At 34.8% G+C, this 24741-nt stretch overlaps 1 protein-coding gene across 1 annotated transcript in view; it reads left to right on the top strand.

Annotated features, from left to right (window-relative positions):
• The first annotated feature begins 2680 nt into the window (after positions 1-2680).
• The window catches only part of LOC131968501 (girdin-like), a 44486-nt gene continuing 22425 nt past the window's right edge, over positions 2681-24741 (top strand). The window contains exons 1-12 of the mRNA XM_059329417.1: positions 2681-3349; positions 4107-4198; positions 7144-7249; positions 11601-11670; positions 13169-13227; positions 13323-13406; positions 14340-14480; positions 15757-15932; positions 19284-19365; positions 21513-21671; positions 22493-22639; positions 23853-23997. Of these exons, the coding sequence (XP_059185400.1) occupies positions 3287-3349; positions 4107-4198; positions 7144-7249; positions 11601-11670; positions 13169-13227; positions 13323-13406; positions 14340-14480; positions 15757-15932; positions 19284-19365; positions 21513-21671; positions 22493-22639; positions 23853-23997 (1324 nt within the window). The 5' untranslated portion in view covers positions 2681-3286. The remainder of the gene's footprint in view (positions 3350-4106; positions 4199-7143; positions 7250-11600; positions 11671-13168; positions 13228-13322; positions 13407-14339; positions 14481-15756; positions 15933-19283; positions 19366-21512; positions 21672-22492; positions 22640-23852; positions 23998-24741) is intronic.

The raw sequence follows: 24741 nt of genomic DNA, 5'->3' as shown, positions 1-24741 counted from the left end.
TGTGTAATATCATATTAGGCTACATTATAAATGACCATGTTGAAGTAATTTACTTGGAAATTAATTAAGGCTAACTGTATGAAGGAAGCTTTATTTATGTTTGTTTATCTGGTGGAATATGCATTTAAATTTAAATCACTTGTAATTTGATTAAAAAAACATTCATGCATGCCTTGCCTACTCACTTGCTTGCTCTTATTTTTAGTTAATTTATTTTCAGATTTTGTATTTATTTTATTTTTTATTTTGGTTATTTATTTATTTATTTACTATTATTATTGTATTTTTATGACCTCCATCCTGTCTGTTTAGTTTGATGTTCGTTTGTATGTTGTAACAATGAAAATATAATAAAAACTTTGAATTATATATTAAAAAAACACACATTCAGAACTTCACCAGAAGTTGTTATTGCGTATGGTTGCATATCCTAATTTTGTTACGGCTCTTTATAGTTACCTGGGGCCGGATTCACAAGGCATTCTTAAGAAAAAAAATGTTTTTCTTAATTTTGCTCTTAAGACAAAATTTAAGAAGATTTGGTATTCAAGAAGAAATTATTATCTTTTCTTTGGTTTTCTTCTTAACTTTCTTCTTATTTTTTCTTCCTAAAATAGAACTTGAGAACAAATTAGATTCTTGAAAGCAAAGTTCTTAGATTTCTTCTCATATTTCTTCACAACTTTTACTTGAACAAATTTGTATGACATTAATTTGATTTCTTTAATATTAAGTTTAGACAATGTGTTCACAAATCTTATTCATTGAAGTTGGTCAGAGTAGTTTTTTTGTGTGAATATATTACATAAAGCTTATTCTGGCATTTTTCTAGTTATTCTGTTATTCTAGTTAGTTCAAGTAGTTGAGGCAGTTGTTTTATTTGATACTACTTAATTAATGATCTAGTGATCTTAAGTTTAAAATCTAAGAACGTCCTAAGTGAGAAAACTAAGAAGTTCCTAAGACATACGACAATTCTTAACCCTCCTGTTATGTTTTGGGTCAAACTGACCCATTTCGAAGTTTAAAAATCTAGAAAAAAAATAGTTAAAAGTATTTCTTCATGAAAATAAATAAATAAAAAATGTATTTTTTTTTAATCAATGTCATGTTAAACCATTGTATAGTATATGTGTCTTTCCAATGTGCATTAAAAAAAGTATTACCATGCTTTTTTTATGAAAAACAAGTGAATTATCCTCAATGAACCATGATCTGTGAGAGGTAAAGAACACCCTTGCACTAAATATTGATTGGAAAGGTTAGTAATGGAGTTATAATTAAAATATAAACAATGTTTATTGGGATTTTCTAAGTTTCTGACACTTTTGGATATTTAAACATGCACCCGGGTCAAATTGACCCATGAACATGATTGCTGTTTCTGAGAAATGAACATAGCAGGAGGGTTAAGAAAAAAAAAGGTGAATAGCATTTAAGAACATTCTTAAGAAAATCCTTTTTTTTTCTTAAGTTTTATCCTAAGAACACCTTTGTGAATCCCAGAGGTGGAAGAAGTATTCAGATCCTTTACTTAAGTAAAAGTACTAATACTACTCTGTGAAATGACTCCACTACAAGTAAAAGTCCTGCATTCAAACCTTTCTGAAGTAAAAGTACAAAAGTCTCAGCATCAAAACGTACTTAAAGTATCAAAAGTAAAAGTACTCGTTATGCAGAATGAACCCACTCAGATTGTTTGATATATTCTAAATATACTATAACATTATTTGCATTGATGCATTTATGTAAGAAGTGTTTTCATTTTGAAAAGACAGGGCTCATTTAATAACTTAATATACCGGACTGCTGTGACAACCGAATTTCCCTTCGGTGATGAATAAAGTAATCTATCTATTTACTGTTATAATATTTGATTTGTAAAAAGTCTTTAAATTGATCATATTTTTTTATGTTAAATCTGGACGTGAAAAGTAACTCAAGCTGTCAGCTAAATGTAGTGGAGTAAAAAGTACAATATTTGCCTCAAAATGTAGTGGAGTAGAAGTATAAAGTTACATAAAATGGAAATACTCAAGTAAAGTACAAGTACCTCAAAATTGTACTTAAGTACAGTACTTGAGTAAATGTACTTAGTTACTTTCCGCAACTGTGATTTTGTTGAAATTATTTTTTTTAATTTCTGGAGTGAGAACTTACTGAAGTAAAAGTACAAAAGTATCAGCATCAAAATGTACTTAAAGTATCAAAAGTAAAATCACTCTTAATACAGAATGGACCCACTCAGATTGTATTATATATTCTAAATATATTATTACATTATTTGTATTAATGCTTTTATGCAAGCAGTGTTTTATTTTTTACAGAGAGGGCTCATTTAATTACTTAATATACTGTTATAATATATATATATATATATATATATATATATATTTTTTTTTTTTTTTTTTTTTTAAAGTCTAATCACTTTTTTTCTAATCACAGTAGAAGTATAAAGTTACATAAAATGGAAATACTCAAGTAAAGTACAAGTACCTCAAAATTGTACTTAAGTACAGTACTTGAGTAAATGTACTTAGTTACTTTCCACCTCTGGTGAATCCTAAATACGGTCAGTAGCTAAGTGGCTAACGCTGTTAGCAGCAGTGTTGCTTTGTTTTCGTGTGAAAAAAAAGCCGCTAATAGGGAACGGAGGGGGGGGGGGCCTAGTTGTCATGGTGACAGATTAAAGGCGAAGATATTTCAGATATTAGAACGTCTGCTGCTGCAGTGGCTACAAAGTAGCACATGTATCCCAAGGGGAGGCAACATTTTATCCTTTAGCATCTCGACTTAAGCGGTTTTAAAATTGAGTTTGTGGCTAAACTGTCACTTTTAGCTGTTAAATATTTAGTATAATTGACTCCTACATCAGAGTTAACTCTGTGTGTGGCGAGCTGGGAGGCTGAGCAGAGCAGGAGGAGGGGTAGGGGGGTCTGACGGCAGATGCCTTTGCAGCAGAGGACCAAGGAGGATGTTAGTGTGTGTGTGTGAGTGTGTGAGTGTGTGTAGTGTTGCGGGACAAAATGCGGATAGGACTTTGCTTGAACACCGACTCGGCGACGTGTAAACTGTCGTGGATGTAGCAATCTAAGCCGCAGTGGCGGGGACGACATTCTCGACTAGTTTAAATAAGATGGATGGGACGATTTTTGGATGCTGCACTTGTGCAAGACAGCGTCACTTCTGAGGGAAATGTTGCTGTAACTGGGTTGCTACCAGTCTTATCCTGATTGACACAACTGGGATATTCTGCTGAGATTTATCACCCACAAGCTTGGTAACGATGGAGAGTGGAGTTTTTCTGCCCTGTCTGGATCAGTTCATGCTGAGCCCACTTGTCACTTGGGTAAGTAATGCAGAAGACTCTGATTTCCTGCCAGACACTGAGTGTGCTATCAACCTGTCATTCTCTATATCGTCACACTGTTAAAATAATCCCCGAAATCATTTTTTGTCTAAATCATCTCCTCATTGCCACCTATGGTAAAATCTACATCCTCAGTTGATCAGATCATGTGATTTTACCCCTTTAAGATCATCACTTCTTTGACAATTTGCCACATTAATAGGCATCAGATAAGAACCCAGCAAAGAAGAGCTAGAGGGAGATAGTTCAGTTATCAGTTTAGTTTATCAGTGTTTTATTGTTGACACTAATATTGGTAACACTTTATTTTGAAGGTGTCTACATAATAGTGACATGAATGTGTCATAAACATGACATGGGATGTGTCATGAACATTAATGACACTTTAAAGTAACATTAATGCTCATGATACTTGTCATGTCATGTTTCTGACAGGCTTGTGTGACTCTTATGTAGACACCTTCAAAATAAAGTGTTACCATATCTTGCTTAAGTCACAAAGGCATGTTAAAAAATTGCCTAAGTCATTTATTTCTCTTAAGTTACATAATTCACACACAGTGTTATTACTATGCCAACAGCCATCCTTTGTTACATCCTTTTTGAGCGAAATGATCAATAAATGTCATATGTTACACTTTTGGTGAAGTTTTTTGTGTTTCCTGCAAAACTTTAAAAAATGAGTTAGGCGATTATTTTAACAGGGTGACGATATTCTGTTTTGTGTTTTTTTTAGGTGAAGACATTCATGCCACATGATGACAGCATGCATTTGGACTTTTCTGTATTACTGGATGGAGTCTTTTTGAATGACATAATGACACAAATGTAAGTCACTTCATGCCACAGCATTGTTCTATTTAATTTGCCACATTTCTAATCTGGATTATCAAAATGGTTAGTAGCCTGTGTTTGAAGCTGTTGTCTATCATAGACTTGATTTTGATGCTAATAATTAAGTCGCCTACATTGTCAAAATCATCCTAATTAGGTTTCCTCTCCCCTTGTGCAATCTATAGCAGCTACTGATACAGTATCCAGCATCTGCTAACATTCTTCTCCAGGCACCAACACTACTGGCTTTGTCACTCTGCAGTAATAAAGGGGATCTTTGTAGTCTGCAGCAGTCTTTAAATGCAACTTCCTCATTACTTACAGGTTAGGTTTCTTTAAAAAATGTTAGAATTAGCATGAAAGTTACAGACACTGAGGGACATCGCCTAAAAGAAAATCACTAAAAGGAGCAGATCTGTCAAGAAATGAGACAGATAGATAGATAGATAGATAGATAGATAGATAGATAGATAGATAGATAGATAGATAGATAGATGCTATAGTGACTAGACGGTATATAATTGTAATAATAGTACAGTATGTAGTATATAATATGTAATAATAAATAAATAGTAACAATAGAAAGTAAAATAAAATAATTATAAATAATTAAAATAATTATAAATAATGATAAATAAAATAATATGATATATAATATATAAATATAAATATATAATAATAATAATAATAATAATAATAATAATAATAATAGTACAAATAATAATAAATAAGGCCGGTATAATAATAATAGTAGTATATTACAGTATATAGTAATAATAATAGTAATGTCAGCAACAGTATATATAATAATAATAATAATAATAATAATAATAATAATAATAATAATAATAACATAGCAAAGTGTCGTGCTTAGATTTAGTGCGTAGATTTAGTGCATTTCAGTAATGTTGGTTCTGGCAGAGGTAGATGAATTGTATAGTCTTATTGCAGAAGGAAGGAACATCATATGAGGGACATCATAAATACTGTCAAGACGCTACTTAAGAGATTATGATTTGGATGCCTTATGTTCTGAGGGAATTACCCTCACCCTAAATGAACACTAACTGATTGGTCTTTTGTAGTTTACAATGTGGTAAAAAAAAAAAAAAAAAACAGCTGAGAGCTGCCTTTAGCTGGCTTTAGGCTGTTAAAATCACCCTTCAGACATTGGTGGAAAAACTGAAATTGAAGAGTTGCAAAGAAAGCGTAAAAAACTGATGACCCAATCAACTTGTGGATAATGCTGTCTAGCCACCCCAAGTCTACAGTATCCATTCATCCCACTTATCCCCCAGGGTCACAATAACCAGCTCTAAATGCAAAACAATGCTGCGCCGAGGGGAGGGGAAGAGGCGGGATAATCTCCTGGATTGGGAGACCCTCTGGGATTAGGGCCTTGTTGCTGGTGTTTAGTGGCACTGGGACACAGATGGAAGGGAGGGAGGAGCAACAGAAACAGGACAAACACCACAGCAGCAGCAGCAGTGATGTAATTATGGCAAAAATCATAATCACAATTTGTTTGGTCAATATTGAGGTCACAGTTTTTTAACATGATTACTCCTTGAATTTGGAAACATCATGTATTTTTTTAAAAAACATATTTTTTAAGACTGTATGTAAGTAGTTGAGTGGGTTTTCTTAAACATTAAATATAATCAAACTGTAAAAAATAAATACATTTTAAAAACATAAATATCATAAAATACCATATGCATTTCAATCAATCAAATTTTTATTCAAGACTCAGGGTCCATGGGAGACAGATATTAAAAATAGGAACAATACAAATAAAATTACACAGCAGACAAAAATATGACAGAAACCAAAAAATACATACATTTAAATTCATTGTATAAAAAATAAATTAAATAAGGTCAACTATGTTGTAACTGCACTTCTAAAACCTAGTAAAAACGACGTTTTACAAATTTATAGAATAAAATGTATTTAATTAGCTCATTGCACATATGTTCTTCAATTCACTGCTACTTTAACATGTTTGCACTACTAGTTTTTTAGTTTGGTCTTAGTTGTTTGTTTGTTTGTTTATTTTATACTATTTATATATTTTTTTTATCTTTATTCTATTTAATTTTTATTATTCTATTTTTATTACCTTAATCTATCTTTACTCTGTACTTGTGCTGCTGCAACACCTGAATTTCCCCCATGGGGGCTCAATAAAGGAATATCTTTTATTTATTATCTTTTCTTAAAACCAAAATTAATTAGGTCAAATATGTTGCAGTGCACTGCCACAACCTACTGAAAACTCTGACGCATGTATTCAACATTTTTGGGGAACAGTATTCAATATATTCCAGTCAGTAACCCAGTTAAAACGGGCAAAAGTCCACCTCTGTAAATGAAAGGCTGAGGCCCGAGGGATTTATAACTCAAGATCTATTTATACAGTCAATGCACAAGACACAGCAAGGGCATCACTGCAAAACAGAATGTAGCACAATAATTATTTTATGTTGATTATTAGTCGTTGGGGGCCAAAATCATGATTGAAAGTCTCTTTCTTTAGTCCATCACTTTGTTAGCACCCTCTCCTGTCTGACCTATATAACTCCACAAAGGTTCTTGATTGATAGCATTTTAGCTATAATGTATGACAGTTCCACCCCAGACTACATTAGACCCGTGCCAACAGCCCAAGAATCCAGCTAAAGAGTTTCCTTTGGTTGGGAAGTCTAATGCCACCCCGTTTGGCTCTGAAACAGTGCAGTTTGTTGGCTGAAAGGAATGACGTCACACGGGCTAAAGTTAGGAATGAATAGAGACCTCATACATGTTTTCATGGGGATCCCTGAGCCAAGACTTAACCAGCTTGCAGCTTCCTCTCACACCCCTCCACTGACAACCATTTGTTTGTTTGTGAATAGCAGAAATGTCAAGTAAAATGCCTTTGTGTTGCATCCCTTCAGAAATCCCTCAGCTACACCTCAGGGTGCAAACAAAGTGAGCAGGGATCCAAATCAGAGGATCCAGAACCTGAATGTCCTCGTCCAGCAAATCAAGACGTATTATCTGGTGAGTTTTGGATGTTCCCTCACTGTGCTTGTCATCCATATAATATGTTGGATAATGTATCCAAGCTGCAGGCTGCTAAGCTCTACATCTCTCTCTCTGCATGGGATTATGATATCTGAACATACGAGTCAGATTTTTCAATTCTGACTCAATTTTTGCATCATCCATCACGCACACATCAGCTCACACATGCGCAAACCACATACACTATAAAAAAAAAATCTGTTTAATTTACGGTAAAATACTGGCAGCTGTGGTTGCCAGAACATCACCGTAAAAAATACAGTGAGCGTATGTAAATGTAAATATCAGCAAAAACTTTAATTTATACTGAATAATCCCATTACTTTTAGGATAATTGTGTCATCGTGGTATTTCTCCATTAACTTTACATGAAAAATTTATATTTTTACAGCAAAACTGTGTGTTTTCTACAGTTTATGGCGGTAGAATTTAAAGTTTTTTTACTATTCTTTGATTGACAGTAATTAAAAGTATCTGCTACGGTGATGTACAATGTTTAATTTTACGACCTATTTCTGATGCAAATTGACAGTGTTTTACTGTTATTTCTACAAACATTTTTTACAGTGTAGTTGGTAGCACTTGTGTCCCAGTAGATCAACTAGTTCTTCTTAAGATGCATGGCCTAAATATCAGCCATGTACACATCTGTGTAATCAGCACAAGAGCGAGGTTAGAGCGCAGCAGAGAGCCACAGTAAAGCTGCAGGACGAGTCGGACAGACAGACAGAAAGAGCTTTAGAGGGACACATGAAGTCACAAGATTCACCAGCAGACACTACTGATGGTGAATCTTGGATTTTCTGTCTGTGTCAAAGTGATTAAGTACAATTCAAGCTAAGCTTTCTTCTGCTAAGATCTATTAAGATCACAAGGAAAGTAATTTCACAGAGGACATGAAGATCAAGTTCTTCACTTAAGCAGTGTAAAGGAATGATGGGGTTATATATGTTTTGTTATTAATAGTATATATGAAATCATCATATCTAAACAGTTTGGTTACATCTAGTCAGTCTGATTTTACTCAACACAGCTCTCTATCCAATCCAATCCAATCCACTTTATTTATATAGCACAATTTTAGCAAACACAAGGTCTCCAAAGTGCTGCACAAACAATAAATACATAACACAATACAAAGAGATGTAGTAAACAATAGATCAGTAAGATGCAATAAGATAAAATAAATTAAAAATGGGATAAAAATAAATAAAATGTAAAATGTACTGCCTGCACAAAATAAAATATGCATGAATACAATAAAAACAAAAAATCATAAAATCAACATAAAATCAACACTCTACGTGGTGTTAAAAGCCAACGAGAGAGTTTTAAGAAGATCCGGGACCTAACATAAAGGAAAAACATCAGGATCCAATTATCCCTATTAGGGCTGGGCGATATGAACCAAAAGTCATATCCGGATATATTTAGGCTGAATATCGATATACGATAAATATCCCAATATTTTTTTATTGCAAAGTGATAGCAAATGTTCAGTTAAAGTCAAAGCCAAATATGACACGTCACAAGTAGATTTATTGAAACCATTTATTTAAGTGAACATAAATACTGTATAACAACACCATAAAATGCACATTTAAAAAAAAAATATCTTAAATACAAAAATAGGCCAATCTTTTTCTGAAATAAATATATTTATATCAGAAAAGAATAACGAACATTACAAAATAACTAAATATGGCAAATCCTAGTAAGGGAAGCATTTATATACAAAGAAAGAAAAAAAATTGGGAACTATATCGATACATGTGATATGGTCTAATTCCATATCACATTTAAAAATATATCAATATCTTTTTTTATATCGACATATTGCCCAGCCCTAATTCCTATGACAGACTGCAGCTTTATATTTATACTTTTGCTCATATTAAAAAAAAAATATTAATCAAGTACACTCTACTAAAAGTAGATGTAGGGCAGCTCTTGCATCTTTTAACTGCTGTCATGTGAAATCCATCCATGCTGGTCTAGTTTTGGTTATTTTTATGTTGTTAGGTCAGTTGGTTGGAAAATAACACAGAAGTCTCTACAGGCATGTTCTATTGAGCTGTTCTTAGAGACACAATGGAACTTTGAGCTACATGCTAACATGTTAGCAATGACAATGCTAACACGCTGCTGTTTTTCAGGTGTTATGTTTGCCATGTTATCCCTTTATGGTAAGCATTATGATGCCAGGAGTGTTTTTTGTCTTAAAATAGACTAAATAAACATAATTTGAATACATTTTATAATTTTTTTTTTCTTGTAAGTTTATGTGCCTTGTTGCCCGTAGGCGACATTGTACCATAACGATGCACAAGTGAAAAAGAAAGTTTTTAAAATTAATTTTAACATAATTTATTCAATAAACATGTGTAAAAGATTCAGTAGCTTCAACAGGGTACAATACATAACGTTTTAAATTGAAAAACATTATAAAAGGAACTTTTTTAACCGGTTTCTTGTCTGAATGTTGCCTGTAGGCAACATTGTAGCATTGAACCAACGACCCATTGAAATGAATGTCTTGAACAGTCTAAGCGTAACAAATTATCAAAAATTAAGGTTTACTCAACTATCAGTAGGAATATATTTTTTCCAGATGAAAAGGGCCAGGAAATTGTGTTTTGAGTGATTTTTTTGTGGCGCAAAATGGCTACGTTAACTACCACTAAACCCAAAGTACAGTTGAGGTTTGATGTTTTGCAAAGTTTTTGAGAAAATAACAAAATAACTTCATATATTTCATCCAATAGTTGTTAAGATATTTCAGAAACAAAACATCCTTTGCTTCTACAGCCATCAGACTGTCTCATTCTTCCAGAGTTACCAGACTAACTGAATTTCCCCTCTGGGATAAATAAAGTAATTTTGATTTGATTTGATTTGATTTGATTTGTATACAAAAAAATATAGCAAACAATCCAACAGTTTTGGGGATATTTCAGTCTTGACCAAAGTGTTGGAGCAACAAATCGACATTGCTATCCTGGAGCCATGCTGATTGTGATTGTGCTTGTCTAAATGCATGAACGCATTGGTACGTGTTGCAGCTTTCACAAATTCACATTTGTCTTTCAATCTATTGCAAGGCCCTGAAACTCCAACATTTTTATAATGTCATCCTCATCACTCTCCTCAACACAAGTTTCCACATCAGACTTTTCCTCCTTTACCTCAAAAGACTGGAGACTTGCTCCAAAATAACACATTTTACACACAAGCCAAACAAGCTGGGAAATGAGCAGTTGATGGAGGATTTATGGCCAGTCAGCTGAACTTTCCTTGAAGGGTCACAGTAGCAGTCACTGGAAAATGTGACTGTTGCTGCAGGGTGGACTGTATTACATCAAGGACTCAATGTCAGTCAACTGTAGCTTTCCTTGCATATGGGAATTACTAATAGTTTCCTGAACTTTACATGGTCAATTTTCCTCATTAGGAGCTATTAGCAATCACTATTACAGTACACACACACACACACACACACACACACACACACACACACGCGAACCTGGTCTCACAGAAATCCATGAAATAGCCACGGATTTCGCTTAACTCAAAATCCGTGGAATAGCCACGGAATCGCTCAAATTTCCGTGAAAACTGACACGGATTTCGCCACAATGCAAGACAGTCATATCCCGTGGCCATCCCATTGATATTTTTTCCTATAGCTTTGTTCCAAGTCACGTGACTTTCAAGGTTCCGGCGGTCAGAACAAAAAACATGGCGGACAGTTCTCTCATTTTTAGTGAAAAAAAATCATATTTTGACTTTGTTTCTGCATAAAAATGGATTTTGATCACATTTCTAGCGAGAAATATATGTTTTATTTTCTAAATATTCACTCAGTGAATGTACATAATCACTTTGTGGTGAAGATCTCGCCAGAAAAATATGACTGTCATTAACTTGCATTGTAGCGAAATCCGTGTCAGTTTCACGGAAATTTGAGCGATTCCGTGGCTATTCCACAGATTTTGAGTTAAGCGAAATCCGTGGCTATTTCACAGATTTCTGTGAGACCATGTTGCACACACACACACACAAACACAAGTTACTTTTAGCCTGACACCACTGCGCCAGGGAAACTGGCTCTGTCAGCCACCCATTCAGAGCGCTCTTCCATTTGTTGGCTGTGTTTCTATACATGTGTTTAGGCAGCTGCTATGTGCTGTACATACACACCTCCCCGTCCATTCAAGCACTTTGGCCGGACTACAAAAAGTGTTGTATTCTGTCCTTGTTTCATTCTGGCGTTAAAATGTTCTTATCTTCCTTTTTTCTCGTCCCTCTCTGTTTCTCTGTTCTGCAGGATAATCTGAGACAATTAATCATGATTCCTTTGCCAAACGTGTTGCTGCTTGGCAGGACTCCTTACTGTGGTACGCTCTTTTATTCCTCATCTGCCCTCTCTATCAGAGCTGCTAAGTCAGTATGTTGTTGGAAACCTGATTAGACTGTTTGCTGATACAAGCAGAGCATCAATAAACATCAATAAGCACTGCATCGGTTTCCTTTAATTTACCTCAGATTAGGACATATGTTGTATGTAGACAGAGGGTCATTGCTAAACTGGTCGAAATTAAAGATCTAAGAGTAAACTAAGCGTGTATTTAACATAATCATATTGCCAAAGTTGAAATCTCCTTGATAGCTATATATCAGTCAAGTCCATAGTTGATCCTGATACAGTTTTGGGGCGACTGGCCCAACAGTTTCTGTTGAGAATAAATTGAAAATGTGACATTTTTAAAGAAGACGATCAAAGATTATCATCTGTTTTCTTCTTTTCGAGACAATTGCGAAAAAGTAAACTTAATATTACAGTGATTATTACAGTGCCACATTGAAGTAAATGAGTTTAATTTTATGAACCTGAGAGATGGGTGGAATTTCACCTGCCAATTTGCTGACTTATGGTCTTTTGGTTTTGCAGCATGAACACTTTAACCCTTTGATGCACAACATATGGACAACCCTTCTAATACACAACACTACACAAAATTAAATGACTTATACTATAATAATAGTAATTTGTTTCAAATAGTTACTTTCAACACTCATATATTTACTATATTTAACATGTTTATGTATCAATTTGTCACACATACAGTGCATCTGGAAGGTATTTACAGCGCTTCATTTTTTCGACATTTTGTTATGTTTCAGCCTTATTCCAAAATTGATTAAATTCATTTTTCCTTTCACACAATACCCCATAATGAAGTTTTTGACCCATATTGTGCATGAGAAGCGTAGTAAAAACAGAAAGGGTTTTTATTCAAAAAGTAAGAAATGAAAACAAAAAATTAGGATGTTTGATGATCAATAACAAGTTGATTTAGGAAAACCTGGAATATTAAATGATGAAATTAATTTATTGCAAAGATATAGAAAAATAAAAACTCAGTCGGGTCACTTTAGACCCATATTGTGCATCAAAGGGTTAAGCAAAGAAAAATAAGAAAATGAAATAAGGGCTTGACCAGTGAGCGCCACTGTTTGTACCCCTAACTAGCAATGATATAATTGTAAATTGCCTTTAGAAAATGATGACAAAGCAGAATGCGTGATAATCTTTGTTTTTAAAGAGTGAACTATGAAAGTCTGATACCACTTTCCCCCCATAAGAACTTCCCAGCAATGAAAACTGTTACACAAAACTGGAAATGGTTAAAGTATTTCCAGCGGATCTATCTGATACAGTTTTAATTCAATTGCACTCTATCAGTCTGATAACCACACTGCCTTGTGATGGTAAGGCTTTGGCAAGTGGTGACCCAAATTCACCAGCCAGCAATCTATTCAACTTAAATCCATGCCAGCAGCCCTCAATCTGATAAATTCTGTGTCAGATAATGAACTTTTTTCCCCCCACAGAACAAAGTCTGGAGGAAATGAAAAAGCTTTTGCTGCTGCTGTTAGGATGTGCCGTCCAGGTAAAACCTGACTATCTGATGATTTCTGTGCAGAAAACCTGAAACAGACTGTAAGGGCTGTGGAGATCTAAACCTGTTTACATTTTTATTTTTAGTGTGAGAAAAAGGAGGAGTACATTGAGAGGATCCAGACGCTTGACTTTGACACGAAAGCTGCCATAGCTGCACATATTCAGGAGGTATGTGACTTTGAAATGCCACAGCTGTTTCATACAGGAAATCAGTTTGGGTATAGCCCTGCTGGTATCTGGGACAAATAAAGAATACTGTAGATGCAGTAGTTTTTTTTACAGCCATCAGATGTTTTCCTTTGCTAAATATATTATGAGAAATACCAAAATTATAAAAACACAAATTCCTGGAGGTAGTAAGGATTTAACGGGAAAGGAAACAAGTCATCCTAAGGATCTCTGTGCCACTTGATATTCTTTTACAATAATTATTTTTATTAACGAATAAACAAAGAAAAGAACAGTGGATTACTTATTAGGAGCCACAATATGAAAACAAAACACTAAAACACAATTCTAGACAACAAAGACTCAGAAACATATTTACAAATTAGACAATGTACACACAAATAACATACAAAGAATAATATAAAGGATAACCACAAAACAACAAAAATGAAAACAACGATACACCAGTACACACGGCCACACGGCGAAAACAGACAGACAAACAAACGACCAAAAAAAACCCACAAAAAAACAACATAAATTTAGCCCAAACAGAAATATAAAGAGACTGGTAATGTACACAGATTCCAGGATAAAAAGAGAATCATATGAAACGTTAATTAAGTTCAAAGTAACCCTTGGACCACAGCAATAGCTTTTCGATTATGGTTTCAGGTGTAGCATTATTAATCCTGGCTATTGACCTCTCAAGAAGACAGACATCAAAAAACAATAAAAGCCAGGTTCTCTTGAAATTTGTGACAGGTTCAAACCAGTTCTTCATAATGGTTTTCTTGGCAGCCGTAGAAGCTGCTAATATTATTCTTTTCTGCTGAAATGAAACTTTCAATACATTTACATAATACACTTACATAATACACTTTACAATATATTCTATCTGCTGCCCTGACTGTCCCTTCTCATGTTTACCAGTTGACCCACAGTCAGGAGAACGTGCTGGACCTGCAGTGGTTGGAGTCCAGTGAGGTGCAGCCAGATGAGCTGGAGGCCATCGCCAGGAACATGGCCACGCACCTCCGACATGTCCTGGACCAGAGGGACACCCATCTAGAGGTAGAGTTAACATTTCATCATTTGTTCTGACTGTTTTTTTTTTGTTTTTTTTAAACATTTGTTTATTGATTTTTCAGTGACATAACAAAATCAAGAGATGACATTACGAGAGTCAAAACAGTGTCAAGTGTAACAAGTAAAATAATAATAATAAAAATAATACATAAAATAAATATAAAATAATAAAATAAAATAAATAAAAATGGAAGCGAACAACAAATACACAGAACAAAACAAAAACACAAATAGGTCACCCACTGCTAAATAAAAGTCTAATAATATGTTCACTTAAGCAGAGATAAATAAAAAACATTCCCAGCATGCTACAAAATCACACAAGAAAAACTCACAACTAGTAGACAATCAGGGTGGCGACTCAGGAATAGCCGTAAAAATCAATCCCTCAACATGTGCAAAAAACGGACCCCAAGTTTTATCAAACTTTGCAAGAGAACCATGTATGGAGCACCTAACCTTCTCCAATTTCGTTCTGACTGTTTAAGAGACACATATTAACTTCCTGTTTTTCTCCTGAACGTGTGTAGGAAACATATTTTGTACATGAAGTGGTAACGTGGGTATAAAGTAGCTACAAAGTGTGCATACTAAGAAATTAAAATAGCAGCAGTTGGTTCAATCAACACGTCTACTAAATTTGGGTACACTGTAAAAAAAACTGTTGTTTTTACGGTAAAATACCGGCAGCTGTGGTTGCCAGAACTTTACCGTAATAAATTCGGTGCAACTTTTTCTAATATTACGGTAAAATGATATTAGCACTGTTGATTTCATATTTAAGATTGCCATTTTATTCCATATTTTACGGTAAAAAATAAAACGTTTTTCCATCAAAAGAAACGCTGTTTGTCATATGGCAGATATGATTGACAAGAAAATATTTTATAAATGCTGCATAGATTAAAGATTTTACCATTAAATATTACAGTATATTTCTGTGTTTCGTACATTTAACAGTGTGAAAATGTATTTTTACAAAAAATAGATGCTAAAAATTACAGTGATGGCTTGTAAATATGTTAGCATATTTTTTATATTCACTGTGCCAGTGTATTTTACAGTGAAGTAATGTATTTTTCCCCCCCAAAAAAGGAAAAAATACTGTTTTGGCTGCATTGTTACTGAAACTGAATTAACCCATTTATCATTTTACGGTCTTTTACTGTCATGGTTTAACAGTTTTTCACCATGAAATCTACAGATATTTTTAACAGTGTATTAAGTCATATGCTAAATCTGCTACCGGTCCTATTTTCAGACTATTGCAGATCTAATGCAGGAAAAGGAAGGTGTGATCAGCTTGCTCAATAGTCCCTCCAGCCCGCAGTCCGGCAGCTACTCTCCCAGCATGCAACACCAGACGGGGACTCAACAACACCTGGCGGTGGAGCTGGCTGACTCTAAGGCCAAGATCAGACGACTGAGACAAGAACTGTGAGTATCAGACAGTTTATTTTATCTGCAAAAAATTGCAAGAAAAAAAAAACTACAATGAAGTGTAACGCCTGCAAATGTAATAATTTTCACAAATGTAATAAACAACAAATGTAATTTAAAAAAAATGCAGCTTTTAATGCAAAACCCCCAAAATCTTCAACTTCCAATATTGTAATAACTTCCCACAAATGTAATAATGCAATGAAAAATGGTCCTTGCTAATGCTCCTCGTTAGCAAGAAGCATTTTGCTTATGCAGAGAAGTAAATCTGTTTAAACACAAAATAATTTTGTGAACTTAAAATGAATGACAATGCTGCTTGCGTGGGAGGAGTCTGAGTCTGCACATCACGGTCAGTATTAGTAGTGTGTGTGGCAAACAAACAACAACAACGACCATTATTCATTGCGTTATTACATTTGTTGGAAGTTGTTACAATATTGAAAGTTGAAGATTTTCACTCCCCCACAAACATAGTAAGTCCCTGCAAACGTAATAGTTATTACATTTGTGGAAAATTTATTATGTTTGTGGGATTATTGCATTAAAAGCTGCAGATTTTTATTACGTTTGCGGTTTATTCTGTTTGTAGACATTATTACATTTGCGGGCGTTGTAATGAAGTTAAACAACAAAGCATTACGGGAAAATTTAAGTATTTAAAATATGTAGTGTTTAATCTAAAGACTAACTTAGCCAACTCCAACTAGCTAATTTAGCTAACCTGTCAACGCTAGCTAGGTTAGCTTTAGCTTTAGCTAACTGGATTTCTGCGTTGCTTACGATGGCGGTTGGTCTTTCCTGTAAATGTTTCTTTGAATTAGATGTTAAGTCCTTGAATTTTCACCACTTGAAGGCCTAAGTTGCACTGTAATGTCATGTTGTACCCTTTCTATGCTTTAAATACAAAATAATGGTCAGATTTTCACCTAGTGATAGGATTATTTTCACTGACATGATAATGAATTGGCAAATGGTTTCACTCACACCCTCAAGAAGCCTCCATAAGTGTTGCAACATGTTTGCATGTGCACAATGGTTTTTTCATTCTTTATTTCGAAATGCATTTTAAAATTATTATGCTGCTAATATTCCAATATTTACTAAATGTGTCGGTAATCGGACAATGTTTTTTTTCCTGTAACTTTAACAAAATATGGTTACTTTTTTTTGTTTCCTTATTAAGAAGCACTGTTCCATGTGTTCCATGCAACATGGTCTCACAGAAATCCGTAGAATAGCCACGGAATCGCTCAAATTTCCGTGAAACTGACAACAATGCAAGTTAATGACAGTCATATCCCGTGGCTACTCCAACATACAAGGTGATTATGTACATTCACTGAGTGAATATTTAGAAAATAAAACATATATTTCTCGCTAGAAATGTGATCAAAATCCATTTTTATGCAGAAACAAAGTCAAAATATTAATTTTTTCACTAAAAATGAGAGAACTGTCCGCCATGTTTTTTGTTTTGACCGCCGGAACCTTGAAAGTCACGTGACTTGGAACAAACCAATAGGAAAAAATATATGACTTGCATTGTAGCGAAATCCGTGGCTATTTCACAGATTTCTGTGAGACCAGGTTTGTTCCATGATTCTCCAGCTTGTCAGAAAAACAAAAAAAATTTAACTTCCAAGTCATAAAAAGCATTTTACAGTAAACATAGAAACACTATTGGTTACAAGATGTAAATATAATGCAAATGGCATGAAATTAAAAAAATTTTTTTAAAAAGCACACTAGTAGAAGTTGCCCAATCTGGCTGTAAATGATTGTTTGATATTGTCTCTTGGTGTAGTATGAGTTTCACTTGAGGATGGATGTCTGTAAAGAGTTAGTGTTTCCTCTGGGGAACTGCCAACAGAGAATGAATGAGAAGCAGAGGGAGAGAGATACTACAGGATAAGAGATGCCCCTGGGAGTTTGGCCCACATTACTGGCTGTTTGGCAGGTTCCATGGCTGTGCACCATCACTGACCCACATTGGCTCTGCATTTTAGCGGATTCTAGATGCGCGCGTGCACACACACACACACACACACACACACACATACTAACCCTGATCCGATCAAGATCTCAGTGACATCATTGCTCTCCAGCCCATCTTCTCGGCTGTATTGTCCTCTCTTCACATATTGCTGCTTCTGAGCAAACACAATATCACTTAAAGCATCATGTATGGCCCTTAGACAGTTCTTTCATGTGCATATGTACATCTGAACCTGCTGTAGCTCTTCCTGTATGCACCTGTTTCTTAATAACATGTTGGAGAGGAAATAAAATGGGGTTTAAGACCTACAGTCATGGAAAAAACGATTAGACCATTGTTTTCTTCAATTTCTTGTTCATTTTAATGACTGGTACAACTAAAGGTACATTTGTTTGGACACATATAATGATAACAACAAAAATAGTAATAAGAGTTTAACCCTCTATGGTACGCATTATGATCCCAGTTGTTAAAAAAATGTTTTGGGTGTTTTTTTGTCTTAAAATAGACCAAGTAAACATAATCAAGAGATATTTTCAAAAAATATTATTTTTTTTGTAGTTTTTAGGTTTCGTTGCCATACGGCAACACCATACGATAGTGGAAAGTAATGAAAACAAGAGAGTTTTGTTTAAAATGGTATTAACATTTATTTAAAAACTCATGTTATAGTCTGAACAATCCCCAGTAGCCTGAATGCATGCATGAGATGCATCTCATTTGAAAGTAAAAACTATTTAAAAATACATTTTTCATAATTTAATTACATTTTTTGTGCCATATCATGAGTAATTGGTTGGCTATTGGTATAATTAGAATCCCACCTCTCTTTTAATTCATTGCATCATAACTGGGGATGTATTGTCTTTATGTAGAAGGCGTAAAATGGGTTTGTTGCCACATGGCAACGTCATACCATAGAGGGTTAATTTAAGAGCTGATATCTAGACATTTTCTATGATTTTCTTGATAATAACCAAAATCATTATCAAGGAAACTATGGAAAATGACTAGATATCAGCTCTTAAATTAATCTCTTATGAGCTAATTTTGTTGTTATCATTATATTTGTCGAAAACAAAGGTACCTTTAGTTGTACCAGGCATTAAAATGAACAAGAAATTGAAGAAAACAATGGTCTAATCGTTTTTTCCATGACTGTATATGTTAGAATCAAGTTCTGTGTAATACATGTGTAGTTTTGTGTTTGAATTTGCAAGCATTTGAAACATGGAATTTCAAAAGGATGTTGTATTTGGCAGTATTTAAATATTTGTTAAAGTTCTGCAGAAAAGCAGTAAGTAGTCCACACTAACCTGCAGGCCTGCTTGTGTTTCTGCACCGCACAGAGAGGAGAAGAGTGAGCAGATGCAGGACTGCAGACATGAGCTGGAGAACATGGAGACAGAGCTGAAGAGGATCCAGCAGGAGGTTTGAAGTCAGAAAAAGAACAAAGAATAAATTGCAGCTCCTTCGGATGACACACAGTAACCTCCTGACCAGCCTGCAGATTATACAGATTATTGCACACCATACTTTACTGCAGAGCGCTGCTTAATGACGGCAAATTTAAACCTCTGAACTCCGAACAGAGATACAACCAGAGCTTATATGGATTTGTCTGAATGGGAAATCTCCATTTCTATTCTCTGTTTAGGCCTTCGGTTTCTAACAACCAAACGCATGGAAATGAAAGCAGTATTAATTATTTTTTGGACCACCTAGGGCAGGGGTCTCAAACTCAAATTACCTGGGGGCCGCTGAAGGCAGTATCAAGATGACCAAAAAAAGACACAAAATTACTAAAAAAAAATGACAGAATATGACAGAAAAAAAGTAAATTACTTAAAAAATACACAAAATGACCAAAAAAGACACAAAATGACTGAAAGAGCACTAAATTACTTTAAAAAGACACAAAATAACAAAAAAAGACACAGAATTACCAAAAAAGACACAAAATTATTTTAAAAAGACACAAAATGACCCAAAAAATGACCCCAAAAAGACACACAATTATTTTAAAAAGACACAAAATTACATAAAAAGACACAGAATTACCATAAAAGACACAAAATTATTTTAAAAAGACACAAAATTATTAAAAAAGCCACACAATTATTTTAAAAAGACACAAAATTACCCCAAAAAAGTAATTAAAGGATCCTTCCACACACAACACGGTAAAGTGCCATTTATATAACTCACATTAATCTTTCATATCAAGGTGGGGGCCATAAAATATCGTCACGAGGGCCGCAATTGGCCCGCGGGCCGCGAGTTTGACACCCATGACCTAGGGGCAACGGAACAAGCCAGCACAACATTGACATATTGTCACCTTATATAGCAGGCGCTGAGCAACATTAGCATTCATTTGGAGGCCTGTTTCTGTCCAAGTGATGAATGTAAATCCAATATTCATTCTCCTTTTACCTCATCCCTGAGGGAATTATCTGGCTTTTTAGTTGCTAAATTCTCCACCAGCTAGTTGCTAACTTTATCTCTATGCCCTTTTGTGCTGCACCAGTAGCATACAGTGGCTTTCTCAAAGCTGCCAGCTCACAAGCTTAAAGACCTGACAGGCTGGGGGGTTGTCACACTTTTCATAATACAGGTACTAATATGAACTTTTGTTAATAAAAAACACATGGATTAATTCTTTCAATTAAATACAAATAATATAAGAATCTGATACTGACAAGAAACCGCCATATGCTGACAAATCTGAGAGAGTGATGCAGAGCTTCATTTATTTAGCCCATAAGAACCCAGACCCAGTTATCCATAAAGGAAAGTTATGGGGGATATATCACAGACCAAGTGAACCACGCAGAACATATATATATATATTATGATGTGGGGGGTTTTTGGTCATTCTGTGTCTTTTTTTAGTAATTTTGTGGGGGGGTTTTGTGTCTTTTTTAAGTAATTTAGTTTTTTTCTGTCATTTTGTGTCTTTTTTTGGTCATTTTGTGTCTTTTTTAAGTAATTTAGTGTTTTTTCAGTCATTTTGTGTCTTTTTTGGTCATTTTGTGTCTCTTTTTAGTAATTTTGTGTCTTTTTTAAGTAATTTAGTTTTTTTCTGTCATTTTGTGTCCTTTTTTTAGTCTTTTTTTAGTAATTTTGTGGGGGGTTTTGTGTCTTTTTTAAGTAATTTCGTTTTTTTCTGTCATTTTGTGTCTTTTTTTGGTCATTTTGTGTCTTTTTTAAGTAATTTAGTGTTTTTTCAGTCATTTTGTGTCTTTTTTGGTCATTTTGTGTCTCTTTTTAGTAATTTTGTGTCTTTTTTAAGTAATTTATTTTTTTCTGTCATTTTGTGTCCTTTTTTTTGTCATTTTGTGTCTTTTGGTCATTTTGTGTCTTTTTAAGTCATTTTGTCTGTCTTTTTTGTGTCTTTTTTAAGTCATTTAGATTTTTTTGGTCATTTTAATACTGCCTCCAGCGGCCCCCAGGTAATTTGAGTTTGAGACCCCTGTTCTAGAATATTTAAAGTGTCTGTTACATGGGTGTCACCGTGGGTTCTTATGGGTTAAAGTTTTTGCAATAAACCATGCTTCTGTCTGAACCTTCACCAGAACTCCCAGCTGCTTGGAGACGCCCGTGCTGCTCGGACCTACCGTGACGAGCTGGACGCCCTGAGAGAGAGAGCTATAAAGGCGGACAAGCTGGAGAGTGAAGCTGGACGCTACAGGGAGCAACTGCACAAGATGGAGTTCTACAAGGCCAAAGTGGAGGTTAATGGAGTCTTATGGATGTAGTCAGGCGGCTTAGGACCAGATTTGAGAAGAAAGGGGACACGCCAGACAAAAGCACCAAAATTTTTCCACATGCTCTCTATCACCATAGGTTTCAATTTTTGGTGGGAGCCACTTCATCAAGATTGCGGATCGGAGATGGCAGCCATATAAAGTCTATGAGAAGCAATAAATCTTCCAAGCCACTCAGAAGGTCAATCTCGGTGTCAAAATCTACATTTTCTGGGTCAAAGAATCATTTAAAGCTATTGAGAATATCACTAGATGACTCACTGTAAATAATGTGTTGATCAAGATCTGTCATGAGATGAAAGTGTTCCCTTGATTTTTTTGAGCAGTGTACATTGCAGCTTATGAGCACTCTCCCGTGAACATAGACTCCAAACATTTTCAGCTCAGGATTCCCTGCTGCAGCACTTGAAGACCTACCAGTCTGGGTGAAAATGAACATATCTATTTGATCAAATAATCATCTAGTGATGTTCTCAATAGCTTTAAAGGATTTCTTGACCCAGAAAATGTAGATTTTGACACCAAGATTGACCTTCTAAGTGGCTTGGAAGATATAGCGTTTCTCATAGACTTTATATGGCTGCCATCTCCGATCCGCAATCTTGATGAAGTGGCTCCTACCAAAAATTGAAACCTATGGTGATAGAGAGCATGTGGAAAAAATGTGGTGCTTTTGTCCGGTGTGTCCCCTTTATTTAGCTAAGCCGCCTGACTAATGCTTTGCCAGTTGACTCGTAGTTATTACTATAATTAAAATCTCATGTTGATGATTTGTTTGTGTGTTTCAGGAGGTAAAGGAGGATAACAGGGTTCTGCAGGAGACCAAAGAGGTGTTGGAGGATCAGCTGGCAGGATGGAGGGCTCGCTCTGATAAAATCCACCAGCTGGAGAAGCACAGTCTGCTGCTGAAGGCCAGGGTTCATGACATGGAACAGGTCAGACATTTACACAAAAGAAGAAGTCAGCAGTAGATAACTAATACAGGTGCATTTCAATAAATTAGAATTTAGGAATTAGAATTTCATTTATGTCAGTCATTCAATTCAAAAAGTGGAAATAACACATTATACAGACCCATTACACACAGAATGAAACATTTAATGTCTTGATTTATTTAACCCTCTATGGGACGGTGTTGCCTTCAGGCAACATACCCATTTTTGGCCTGTCAAATTTCTACAATGCATGTTTTTGAGTGATGCGATACTTTAAAAAAGAGGGGAGAGTATAGGGAACCAGTAGCAATGCTTTAATTTGTCACATGACCTCCAGGAGGCCATATTGAAACCCTTTTTTGCAGACTTTTCCAAAGGAAACAGCTTTGCCATTTTGCGCCACAAAAAAAAATCATTCAAAACATAATTTCCTGAGCCCTTTCCATCTGGAAAAAACATATTCCTACTGATAGGTGAGGAAACCTTCATTTTTGATAGTTTCATACACTTAGACTGTTCAAGACATTCATTTCAATGGGTCGTTGGTTCAATGGTTCAATGTTTCTTACAGGCAACATTCAGACAGGAAACCGGTTCAAAAAGTTCCTTTTATAATGTTTTTAAATTTAAAATGTTATGTATTGTTCCCTGTTGAAGCTACTGAATCTTTTACATGTTTATTAAATGAATTATGTTAAAATTAATTTAAAAACTATTTTTTTCACTTGTGCACCGTTATGGTACAATGTTTCCTACAGGCAACAAACCCCAAAAACTTCTGATTTTTTTTTTTTGCAGATTATGTTTATTTAGTCTTTTTTAAGACAAAAAACACTCCAAACATTTTTTCCTAACTGGCATCATAATGTGTACCACAGAGGGTTAATTTCTTCTAATTATAATGATTATGGCTTACATTTAATGAAGACCTAAAATTCAGTGTCTCAAAAAAATATATATTACAAAAGACCAACTTTAAAAGGTATGTTTAATATGGAAATGTTGGCCTCTGAAAAGTCTGTCCATCTATATGACTCAATACTTGGTTGGGGGTATTTGACTTGAACTACTGGAAATGGACTTTTCCATCATATTCTAATTTATTAAGATGCACCTGTAAGTCCCTTTTTAGACTGATGATGATCACCACGTTCTTTCTGCAGCTGGACAGAACCTGTTCTCATACCTCTGCAACTTTGTGTCTCCGCTTTAGGAGAAAGAGGCTGATCGGAGGCGCATCGAGGAGCTGCAGGAGGAGAACCTGGCTCTGTGTTTGGCTCAGAGGAGGACCATGGAGGAGTCCCAACACCTGGGCTGGGAGTTAGAGCAGCTCTCCAAAACCACTGAGAAATCTCAGGGTAAGAGCTGCTGACACGGTTAGGTGAAGTAATGGGAGCATTCATGGATGGGATTGGTTGGAATGTTAGTGTAGGTAAATAAATGGATATCCAAATTAACTAAGTATCTGTGGATACATGCATGTTTTTAATCTGTTAGCTCTTTAGATACTTTTCTGGTCTATTTTTGCTTCTGCATGCAGTTTGAATGTATGCTGAAACATGACAAAGCACCAAGGTTATAATAGTTTTGGATTTTTCATTAGTTTTTGTTTTAATTTCGTTGTGAATTTTTGTTTTCAAATTCAGTTAGTTTTAGTTGGTTTTTAGAGTGAGTTTTCTAGTTTTAGTTTAGTTTTTACTTTTTGAAAATGCTTAGTTTTAGTTTAGTTTTTATTAGTTTTAGTGTTAGTTTTAGTTTTGTTGTAATGGGCTATATGTTGGGTGCCAGATTCAAAGTGGTCATAATACATTTTGCCTTTATTTCCTTTGGTTTATCCATCTCAGCCCCAATAAGGTTATTAACTCTTACAGTTCCAGGTGTTTTGAATTTTGGTTTCTAGTGTAGACATCCCAGTCTCAGTAAACATATTCACCATGTGTTGCATGTTCAAATAGAAACACTGAATTATGAATGAAAAAAAGTTGACAAAAACGAAAACTAAGGACATTTTCACAATAATTTGATAGTAGTGATTTATTTTTATTTCATTTCAGTTAACGAAAATGTTTTTTCAATTCTAGATTTCGTTATTTCGTTAGTTT

This window comes from Centropristis striata, chromosome 1 (genome assembly GCF_030273125.1).
Source record: "Centropristis striata isolate RG_2023a ecotype Rhode Island chromosome 1, C.striata_1.0, whole genome shotgun sequence".
NCBI classification, from domain to species: Eukaryota; Metazoa; Chordata; class Actinopteri; order Perciformes; family Serranidae; genus Centropristis; species Centropristis striata.
Note: the sequence above shows the minus strand (reverse complement) of the source record. Positions and strands in the feature narration are given on the sequence as shown.